The sequence below is a fragment of the Bos indicus x Bos taurus genome, chromosome 10, assembly GCF_003369695.1.
Source record: "Bos indicus x Bos taurus breed Angus x Brahman F1 hybrid chromosome 10, Bos_hybrid_MaternalHap_v2.0, whole genome shotgun sequence".
NCBI classification, from domain to species: domain Eukaryota; kingdom Metazoa; phylum Chordata; class Mammalia; order Artiodactyla; family Bovidae; genus Bos; species Bos indicus x Bos taurus.
Genome location: NC_040085.1, coordinates 43,341,699 through 43,353,734, shown reverse-complemented (window position 1 = coordinate 43,353,734; position 12,036 = coordinate 43,341,699). Strand labels below are relative to the sequence as shown.

Here is a 12,036-nt window from a genome sequence, read left to right as displayed (position 1 = left end):
GATTTTGTTTTCAAGCAGGTATATCTGATAGAGTTCAGTAAGCCTCCATTGAAAGACCAATCTGTTACATTGCCTGAAGTGCGACCTTTTCTCACTAGCTACAACTCTCATGCTGTCACCCAAATCCTTCCATGAATTTCAATCCAACCACAGGTTATTATTTCTGCAACAGGCCAATGAAATTATTCTTAGGGATGATAGTTCCTTGAAGGTCCTTATGGATAGATGGTCTTTATGTTAAGTAACATCTCTGGTCTCTGTCCTATTCATTGAATCCAATGGAGTTCAACTAGTGGTTTTGTTCGCTTCTCCAGGAGCCAAGTCATAATGCAAACAGTCAGCGGCTTTCTGTATATTGCCAGGTGGCCAGGAGTCCATACCCCAAACCGCCATCAATAGTAGGCACAATCATCCGCCCCTGTTCGGGAGAGGCCCAGGACTGAGCTAGCAGAAAGACTGAATTACTTACCACCTCTAGAGTGGGTCCCACCAGGCCAGGGACGAGCTCATGGGCAAGGCTGTGCAAGGAAGCGCTCTGTACCATGCCTGCCCTGCGGATATACAGAGGACTTCAGTCTCCTGCACTGTCAATCTCTCAGTCATCATGAGCTCAATTATGCACCGACAACAGCAAGAACAACAACAACGACGACGACAAAACAACCCCCAAAAAACTAAGGGCCACAGACTATCCTGGTGGAGGGACAGCCAGCTGGAACTGTGCATTGAGAGATGAGGTGCTGTCCTGAGCATGTGTCCATTACGGGCCTGAACTTCGCTCTATCCTCAAACTCACGTTCCACTGGAGCCCACGGGAGAGCCACGTGGAGAGACTGCAGGACTGGGACCTAAGAGTCAGGCAACCATCAAACTGGGTGGGGTTGTTGGCTTTTGTGCTTTTTTTGCTTTTTATGTTTGTTTTCTACAAATACAGATAGACAGACAGACAAATCCAAGAGCAGATTTTAAGAATCAACCGAGGCACAAGATAAACTACTTTGATGGTACACAGACTTTTTTTCCCCTCCAAATGGTTCACATAAAATCAAAACTTTTCAAAGCATACATAGGAAAAATTGGAGGACACATCTCTGTCGGCCCTAGATTGTGCCATAAGTATCTCCATTGCTTGCCTTAGAAGGATGCCCAAACATATCTCATAGGTAGCACGTATCTGTGGTCTAAAATCGTTATCAAATTCTAATGACACTCTTAATTCGAAGTCTAAATAATATGCTGGTCGAGTACAGCGAAAGTTGACTGCCTGCCATCAATGACGTTATTGATTTCATCCTGAGGTTCAAGGCACAGTCAAATTTGCTCAGAATGCAAATCACAACACTTTACATTGACGTGAGTTTGCAAACTTAGGGTGGAGTTCGAATGAAGGCAATTGATGAAAGCAGTTGAACCTGAGAGGTGGGAATGAATACAGAGGGTAAATTCAGCACACGTTTCCACATCAAACTACCCATGCGATTTACCAGGGCCCACAAAGGCCACACTCAGGGTCAACCGGCAGCACCCAGATTCCTGGTCAGTATCTCTGCTCCACAGACACAAGTACAAAACAACCTACGTCGTGAATGGTGAGGAAAAGGAAACCCAGGTTTAAAAGAAATCAAGGTGATGTTTCCTAGAAACATACCGACTCCTCTAAGAAGGATCCAGAGGAAGGGTGACCAGTAAGTAATTAATTGATCCTCCCGGCTAGACTGTATGGTTTTTCTACAGATGAATGCCTTGAATTGCTAGAATGTATCACACTACGCCTAGACCCTGTTTAACACACACTCAGTACACACAGGTGGAGATGTACCACTTCCAACCACTACAGGTAGAGAAGTATGACCTGTACTGACCATGGATCACAGTTGAAACATTAGTTTATACTTGGAAGGGCCACAGCAGCCAGACATATGCGAATTCCAATTCTGCAGAAAACTTTGGACAAGAAAAAAAGATGCATTACTTACATGTATGTGTCTTCTTTGTTACTGAGATACCTAGAAGAGAAGAAACAAGGACAAGCGTGAGAAAGCGGCCTATGTGTATTTCTTAGAACATACATCCTTCCCAGTGTACTCTGAAATACATTTTGTTCAGATGGGGATGGAGAGGGAAGATGAGTTCTCATTTCACCTACAACATCACGGGATCTACCCCAGCGTAATGAAATCATTCACCATGGGGCCAGCAAGCATTGCCTACTGGCTTAAGAGATTCTGTGGTTAAAAAAAAAAAAAAAATAGCAGCATAGACAGTGATTAAACAGTGAGGGAAGACTCTTATTTTTGATTTTAAAAAGGGAAGATGATCACGTTTATAGGTAAAGTGGGAAAGATTGAAGGGAAATATTTGAGAGTGATGCCAACTTACTCAGACAAGATGAACCGAGCCACGGAGCAATTAATTTGCTCTGGCCATTGATTTCATGTTTACTTTTTAATGAAAATGACTCTTGCTGCTTACATGAAGCATAGCATTTAATGGGGAGGGAAAATACATCCACAAAGTGGACCTCTCTGTCTGTACTCATTAAAGTCAGAAGCGGGATGAACGCTACTTCTGCAAATGGCAGCAGAATGCACACAAACCACGTGAAAACACGAGGGATTCATGAGTCAGCACCCCTGAGGCTTCCAAGCTGCTCTACAGAGAGCAGGTGAGGAATGGAGCTGGGCAAGATTCAGCACATGAGGACCTCAGAAAGATAATGTGAACGCATCCTTCAGTGAAAACAGTGCTACTGCCATTTCAGAAGTGTTCCACTTATTAATTCTGTATGCTTCATTCTTCTTGGGGGATATTCTTAAGACGAAATAGGCTCAAAGTCATAAAACTCTTGAAAACATTTAGCCTGTGACTAAGAAATGTGGTAAACCTTAAATGTGTTTTTTTCTTTTAAGTTATTAAGAGAACTATTTAACCCTCCTCTAGAAAGTAACCTCATTGAAAAATTTGGCACCCACATCAGACCTATTACTTAGCTATGGGATGTATCATACAGGGAAGAAATCTGTTGTGAAAATCCATGGTAGACATTAAAAAAAAAAAAAGTGAGTGCCAAAGTTGTGCGCCAAGACCAAAATCATACACTTGTTCCTCCCACAACTTTCCAAAGGACTTATTTAGGGAAGCTGAAATTACATAGCCCAACTCAAATTCTTTTTCCCCCCCTTTTTATTGAGGAAAACGAAACTATTGTTTTTCATAGTGTTTGAGTTGGCTTTGCAGAGTGAAGTTAAAACCCTCTGCAAAGAGTCTTAAAGACTCTCTCACATGGGAACTAACCAAAGGGTTTTAGGAGTTTTTGAAATAAGCTTTTTCATGGGAAGGGACCTTCTCCCAACAGCAACAGGGAGTCAAATTGAAAATCTGAATACCATTTGCAACTCCAGCTCATGACGCCAGCACCAATAAATTGATATATGAGTGCTCTTTCAGCATTATGAGAGCTATATGTGTACTTTCCTTAGGAAATAATGCTTTCTGTAAAAATCACTTTGAAGAGAAAGTGCTTATGCTGTCACTCCTGATTATTCAGAACCTTCACACAATTGGATTTAACACAGCCCCAAACGCACCTATCTATATTCGCTGAGTGTGGAACAATTTTTCCTGACATCCAAAGGCCTGATGAAAATACCACTGCTTTGACTTTTCTACTTAAATTTATTATACAGTGTGATGCAGTGTTCTCATCAAATATTTTCATGACGATTATAATGATAATAGATTTTGAAAATCTTTCCAGGAAAACTGCTTGGTCTTTGCGATCAGAATAGCACAGAGCTAAAACTTCTCATATCTGTCTCCAGAAGAAAGTATGACTTCTGCAACAGCACAAACTCAGCCTTTTTTTTTTTTTTAAACTGCCAATTAGTGATCAGTATAAATAACTGGGGGATACATCTATACAAGAGCTGCCAGATTTAGCAGAAACAATACAGGATTCCCGGTTACATTTAAATTTCAGACACTAATAACTTATCTGAAATTCAAATGTAACTAAGCATCCTGTATTTTATCTGGCAGCCCTAACTTATACAAATAAAGTGTAAATTATATTCATTACAGCAAGGAAAAATATACCAATAAATTAGTAGATATACTTTTATGGAGAAACGCTTAAAAAACACATCCCTCTCACATAAGTAATATCTTTTAAAATGCATTACAACTCCTAAGTATAGAGACAGAACTGTGTATAACACTTAATTTTCTTTTCCTTTGTTTTTAACTTAAGAGCCATTATGAAGTCAAAATTCTGTTTTCATAGGATAGGAAAATGAACTGAAACAATTTGAACAAATAAAAGACAAATTTAAAGAAACAATCAGAAAATTTCATGGAATTCCTTACTTCTTATCTCCTTAAAAACAACTGTGATCACACTAATGTCTTACGGTAGTCTTTTCTCTATAGAAGCTCCAGTACTTCAAAGTAACTGACTCCATAGAAGTGGGGAAAAAGGAGAAAATGTTCTTCTCATTGCACAAATGTGTGAACTCTGGAAAGTTTAATGAAGACAATAAAAATTTTCTGTGGAAAGTTAATATCTGGTGGGAAGTGAATCCATGGTATGTATTTAAAGCTCTCTAAGGAAGTAAAAGACTGGTACTTGAAAACTATAAGACACTGATGAAAGATATTGAAGATGACACAAAATGATGGAAAGATATATGATGTTCTTGGACTGGAAAAAATAATATTGTTAAAATGATCATACTACCCAAGGCAATCTACAGATTTCAATGGAATCCCTATCAAAATACCAATGACATTTTTCATAGAACTAGAACAAATAATTTAAAAACTTATATGGAAACACAAAAGACTGAAACAGCCAAACCTTGAGAAAGAAAAATGGAATTGGAGGGATCATGCTCTGTGACTTCAGAAAATACTATAAAGCTACAGTAATCATAACAGTATGGTATAGGCACACACACAAAATATATACAGATCAGTGGAACAGGATAAAACGCTCAGAAATAAACCCACACACTATGGTGAAGGAATCTATGACAGAGAAGGCAATAATATACAATGGGGAAAAGATAGTCTCTTCCATAAGCATTACTGGGAAAACTGGACAGCTACATGTAAAAGAATGAAATCAGAACACTTAACACATATACTAAAACTCAAAATGGATTAAAGACCTAAATATAATACTGGAAACCATAAAACTTCTAGAGGAAAACATAGGCATAACACTCTTTTACATAAATTGTAGCAATATTCTTTTTGGCTCTGTCTCCTAAAGCAAAGGAAATAAAAGTAAAACTAAACAAATGGGACCTAACTGAACTTAAAAGCTTTTGCACAGGAAAGGAAACCATCAACAAAATGAAAAGACAACCTACCTACTGGGAAAAAAACACTGCAAATGATACGACTGATAAGGGGTTAGTATCTAACATATGTAAACAGCTCATACAATTCAACATCAAAAAGGCAAACAACTCGATTTAAAAATGGGCAGAAGCCCTGAATAGACATTTTTCTAAAGAGAAGAGGCAGATGGCCAACAGGCATATGAAAAGATGCTCAAAATTGTAACCATCAGGGAAATGCATATCAAAATCACAGTGAAATATAACTTCACACTGGTCAGAATGGCTATCATCAAAAACATATCACTCAGCAATCAGCTCTATAAATAATTTAAATGTACAGGGCCCTGTCCCCCAGCCTTAGCTAAGCCACGAAGCCCCACCAGTGCTTGGGTGAAATAAATCCTTGAGAGGCCTGTGTACCCTGGCTTCTGACCAGCAGCCATTTCTTCATCACCCCCTCCCTTAAATGGGTTGGCTGGTCTTCCATTTTGCTTTCTTGTCATTTCCTCAGAGGCTGCAAGATCCCTGTCTTTCTTGCTATAGAGCTTATCATCCCTGAGATCAAGGCCATCTGTGTTGCCCATGTTTGTTCTCAGGTGGAAGGGGTAAGCCTTTTTCAAACCTAACGCTCCCAGCAGCGACTCAATCAAGAATTCCAGGATAGTTGGGTTTTCTAAAGATAAATTATGAGTGTTTAAGAGAAAAACAGCTCTAATTCAACCTAGAAGTGAAAAAGAATAGACTTTTTAAAGGCAACTTAAAAAAAATTATTTATTCATTTTTGGCTGCATTGGGTCTTAGTTGTGGTTTGTGGGACCTTTCGCTGTGGCATGTGGGCTTCTCTCTAGCTGGGCCCACAGGTTTCAGAATGTAGGGGCTGTGTAGCTGTTGTGTGTAGCCATCATTGCCCTCTGGCATGTGAGACATTAGTTCCTAGACCAGGGATTGAACCTAAGTCCCCTAGGCAGATTCTTAACCACTGGACCACCAGGGAAGTCCCAAGGTAGCTTTTAAGATAACTGGATTTGGAGTCCAGCTGACCTGAACTTAGGTTCTTAGTCCATCCACTTTTCTTCACTTGGCAGAGACCCTGGGCAAGTTACTTCACTTCTCCGGTCTCTACAATTGCGTATAATCAGAATAATACTCAAAAGGCTGTTGTGAAAGTCAAAATAAAATAAAAATGTGTAAAGAGCTTTACATAGTGGGAAGTGTGATATAAATGTTAATTATTAACTTCAATAAAGGATGGGCAACCCACACAGTCTTGCTTTAACAAAGATGAATTAGAATGTTCTACCAAAATTTATGCCTTAGCTTCTTATGGTATCCTGGGTTTCATACTGGTTATCAGATCAAGGGCTCTGACTTCAAAGTGTGTATCTGATGAGCGTAAGACAGAGAACTAAGTTTCTAGAAGTAAGCGGACTCTTATTCTAGACCCCAAACTCCACTGGATTTTACTCTCTAAAATCAAGGGAAGATACTTGCACATGGGCAGTTGGCCTGCGTGGACAAAGGACTTGGATCAGTACCACCAAAGCATGTCAAACCAAGTCCAGATGTTGTGAAGGCTTTGATCCACTTCCCAACGTCTGGGAAGTGACGGCAATATCCTTCCCCAGAGATCTGCAGAGGCATGCGCTCTACAGAGATTGGGACTTCATGGAGTTGTGGAAGAATGATGGCTGGAACCTGGAACTAACTTTCTAAACACAGACCACTCATACACCCTGAGCCAAAAGTGACCTTGCTGGATGATTTGGGAAAGTCATTTAACTTCTCTGGGGCTTAGTTTTTTCATCTGTAGAATGAGATAGCTGAACTACACGATTTCTTGATTTCCCTTCTAGTGTCTTGATCAGTGACTCCTTGCCCTGCTTTCAAGCTATCAAACCAAACTTCCTCTATGCAACAGGCTGCCAGGTCTATTTCTCACTGCGAAAAAAATCTAATGTAGCTCACAATCAAAGGCAACCCCCTGAAACTTTTCTTCTTTTTACCTTTAAAAACCAAAGAAGAAAGAAGGCAGTATCCACAAAAGGTTATATAAGGAAAAGATACACTTCTTTTGGGTGATATTTTAAAATTATCTGGGCTAGAGAAAAATGGTACCTTTTGATAAAATTGTGAGACTCCTTATAATCTTACCCTGCTCATTTTATATGTGTGCGTGTGTGTGTGTGTGTGAGAGAGAGAGAGAGACAGAGAAGAGAGAGGGGGAGAGAGAAAAACATCCCTAGGTAATGCTTTAGAGTAATTTCTAACTTAACAGTGTGATAACAATTTTAAATTGCCAATTAATATCCTTAAAACTAAGGGCAAAAAAAATCTCCACAACAACTCTTCCCAAACTAGAACTTCTTTTTTTTTTTTTAATTTTATTTTATTTTTAAACTTTACAAAATTGTATTAGTTTTGCCAAATATTGAAATGAATCTGCCACAGGTATACATGTGTTCCCCATCCTGAACCCTCCTCCTTCCTCCCTCCCCATACCATCCCTCTGGGTCGTCCCAGTGCACCAGCCCCAAGCATCCAGTATTGTGCATTGAACCTGGACTGGTAACTCATTTCATACATGATATTATACATGTTTCAATGCCATTCTCCCAAATCTTCGAGAAAAGGGAACCCTCTTACACTGTTGGTGGGAATGCAAACTAGTACAGCCACTATGGAGAACAGTGTGGAGATTCCTTAAAAAACTGGAAATAGAACTTCTAATACAGCAAGATTCCTTGACTCTATTTAGCCGACCACACTTCAGAGTAATGAAAAGGAAATGTCATGAAAATACCACAGATTCATCACTGTCATGGTTATCAGTAATTTCAGAGTTACAGTTATCATGGAGCAGCGTACTCGAGGAATGAAATCCGATATACCCCCTTGGTGCCAAGTCTTTGACCAATTAAATTCCTCCATGGACTTCTTATTGTCTCTTGGTTTCCAGGCAATGGTATCAAGTTTAACTTTTTTTTTTGTAAGAAATGGCATCTTTCCTCCTCTCCAGACATGCCAATTACCATACTGGCATTTGTGAGACTCCCTCATGATGAGATAATAATTGTTGAGATAGAGATATTCGCAACATGGATAAGGTCTGTGTTAGAATAAAAAACAAAAGGAAAAGCAAACACAACAAAAAATAGCTGAAATAACAGATATGCTATCATATATAAAAGAGATAAACAACAAGGACCTACTGTTTAGCACAGGGAACTACATTCAATATCTTGAAATAACCTATAATAAAAATAATTTGAAAAAATATACATGTATATCTACATATATCTATACATATCTGAATCACTTTGCTGTATAATTGAAACACAACATTGTAAATCAACTCTTCAGTTCAGTTCAGTTCAGTTGCTCAGTCATGTCCGACTGCTTGAGACCCATGAATCACAGCACGCCAGGCCTCTCTGTCCATCAATTCCTGGAGTTTACACGAACTCATGTCCATTGAGTCGGTGATGCCATCCAGCCATCTCATCCTCTGTCGTCCCCTTCTCCTCCTGCCCCCAATCCCTCCCAGCATCAGGGTCTTTTCCAGTGAGTCAACTTTTCGCATGAGGTGGCCAAAATATTGGAGTTTCAGCCTCAGCATCAGTCCTTCCAAAGAACACCCAGGACTGATCTCCTTTAGGATGGACTGGTTGGATCTCCTTGCAGTCCAAGGGACTCTCAAGAGTCTTCTCCAACACCACAGTTCAAAAGCATCAATTCTTCGGCGCTCAGCTTTCTTCACAGTCCAACTCTCACATCCATACATGACCACAGGAAAAACCATAGCCTTGACTAGACGGACCTTTGTTGGCAAAGTAATGTCTCTGCTTTTCAATATATTATCTAGGTATACTCCAATTAAAAAAAAAATAAGATATTGTGGAATTTGTATTTTCTTCTTTTTATTTTTAAATATATCAATGTTTCCCTATTTCAAGTGGCTGTGTATGGTGGGGAGGAAAAGAGGTGCTGAAAGATAATTTACAAAATTTTTACTGGGCCAGCTTGTTTCATGTGTCTACAGTGACCCCAGCACACTGACTCTTGATTTTATTTCTAGAAAAGGAGGGCTGCAAATACAAAGGCCTTTGCAATATTCATTATCCCTCCTCATGAGATGCCTGAGTTAAATAAGATGCCTATTGTTTAAGCTGTGGTCTTGGGAAAATGGCTTAATGTCTCTTGAACCTCTGTTTTCTTATCCATAAAATGGGAATAAAATTCTCAGTGCTAGGTTTATAGTAAGACTTAAATACTGTAATTCACATGGGATGCACAGTATAGTGCCTCTTTCCTACTAAAGATGTTTTTAATTGCAGATACTCTGCACTGGATAAACAGAGAACAATCCCTGGTAGGGGGGTGGGGAACTCAGGCAATGCCCATTAGAGCACCGCTGTTTAATGGGTGGATAATCTGGTAAATAAATATTTGAGAGCTCGGGCAGAACTTTCAAAATACAATCTGGAAAATTAGGGCTCCCTTCTGCCATATTATCAACAAGCATTGTGATAAGGTTGAGATCGTCTGGTCCACCTGCTCCCTCCTGTACTTCTCTTTCACTTCCTCATCATAAGGAGCTGGTAGTTAAAACAGCGATCTATACGTAGCATAAGAACATGAAATAAGAAACAAGGCCCAGCATGTAGGATTTTTTTTTGAATGGCTAACAACTGTTTCATAAAGAAAACATATCACGTCGTGCTGGCATCTGGCCCACTGTCACCCATTCTGACTTGTCCAGTGAGCTTGTTCCATTCCACACTAAGGAGGGCAGAATCAACATAGGATTCAGATCAGGAGCACAGCCCGAGAAGGTCTCGGCCAAACAAAATGATATTACAAAACAACGTCCTTGCCTAGGACAAAAGAGCTATTAATGATAATCAGTACATATTACTGAAAGTGCTCCAAGTAATCTCTGGACTTTGTTTTAAAATTTCTTAATGGACACTAATGCTTAGGGTTCACTCAAAAGAGAAATAAATTATGCGCCAGGGTTGTGGGGACCAAGGACAACATGAGGAAGGCAACAAAGCGTTAGCAATGTTACGACAATCAAACATTTTGTAATTGCATTAAAAAGCCTTTAAAATCAGCAGAAATACTAATTATGATAATAAATAATACTTTAATGTGAAGTTTCTTTTCTGTTAGATCTGAGCCCAGGTTGAGTAATTTTGATAATAAAACTTCAGTTCTTTTACCAATCAAGGTACATTTTACAATACACACACACACACACATAAATTGACAGTTTAGTTTGAAAAACGATTATGGGAATGAATAAGAGAAATTTTTTTCCTGTTTTTTGAATTAAAAAAAATTCTTATTATTGCCCTTCATCTCTAGGTCGTATTTCCTGACATATGTGCCCAGAAATATCTTTTAATTTTGGGCAGGCAGGACAGAGTTATGCTTGCTTTCAAGTCCTGCCTTTATCTTTGACAAAACAGTTCCAAGGACAAAACCTTATTCCTGGTCCCCCAGCGAAAGTAACATAAAGAGACCATCGTCTCTCCTAGAAAGAAATTTTGAGACTAAACGTATTTGGGAAACATCCGTCTTCTCTCTTTGAGATGGTCATTCAGTGCATTATGAAAAGCCCATGCCTAAGGAGGGTAATTTCTCCTCTTATGGCTTGCTGGTGCCAAATGTATGATTAGTACTAGTGGACAGTAAGAATAATAGGAATCTTTATTCTTTCAAACTTATTTCCTCTTATCAAGTCTCTATCCTGAAAATGGAGCTACCCATTAGATATTACTCCGATGACTTAAATTTGATCTTGGCTCTAGGCAGAGATATGAATGGACAACGGTTAACACTTACAGCTGAGCCTTCTGAAATTGAGTAGTTTTAGCTTATAAGTGAATGATCCAACGCAGGTAAAATTCAGCAGCTTTTACCATGCTTTCCCAGCAAATGCTTTCCTTATATGCCTATGAAACCTGTTGAAATTGCTTATCTTTGCCACTAACAGGTCAAGTACTGACTTGTACAGTCTGTAGGAGACTTGTCTGGATGCTGTCAGACTCATGGCCACAGCTGTAAAGCCCACAATTTAGAAGCTACCAGAGTTAGTTGGTTGCTTCATCATCAAAGGTGATGAAGTTGGGGCCCCAAAGCAAGTCAGGCTTCTCATATATTATGTCCTTGTATATGGATACTTCTCCTATATTATGTATGTCTTTGTATACTTAACATAATCATATTCCATGGACCATGTTTTGTGGTCAGCATATCAGGTCAAGGCAAGTAATGATGGAAGAAATCTCACGTGGTCTGCAGCCACCTCAAACCAGTTTGCTACTACTGTGAGAAGTGTGGATAGAGCAAGGGTATATTGGGTATGTCAGATGAGGAAACAATTCCACATGTTTATTCATGTGCTGACTCACCTAGAAAGGAGAGGGAATCTAATGAAGTGGAAACAAGGAGAATGTGGTTCTAAATCTGGAGGAAAGGAGCTCCACTCTCAGAACTAAAAACTCCAGAATTCAATGAGGATATCAAATGAATATTCAGAAATGGAGAGATGGCTTCAGTTATTCCTGAATATATAGGATACCAAGAGTCTATAAAGGTTTTGAAAATGTTAACATTATCATCATCTTGAAGAAAGATGAAAAATCCAGTTAAGTCAACTACATAGCCTTTCTCTTCTCCTCTGAGT

General features: G+C 39.2%; 1 protein-coding gene across 2 annotated transcripts in view; it reads right to left on the bottom strand.

Moving 5' to 3' along the window:
• The window catches only part of RORA (RAR related orphan receptor A), an 810,701-nt gene that overhangs the window by 199,787 nt on the left and 598,878 nt on the right, over positions 1 to 12,036 (bottom strand). For both annotated transcript variants that reach the window (XM_027553853.1, XM_027553851.1), the window contains one exon: positions 1,977 to 2,006. In XM_027553853.1, coding sequence (XP_027409654.1) covers positions 1,977 to 2,006 — 30 coding nt within the window. The remainder of the gene's footprint in view (positions 1 to 1,976; positions 2,007 to 12,036) is intronic.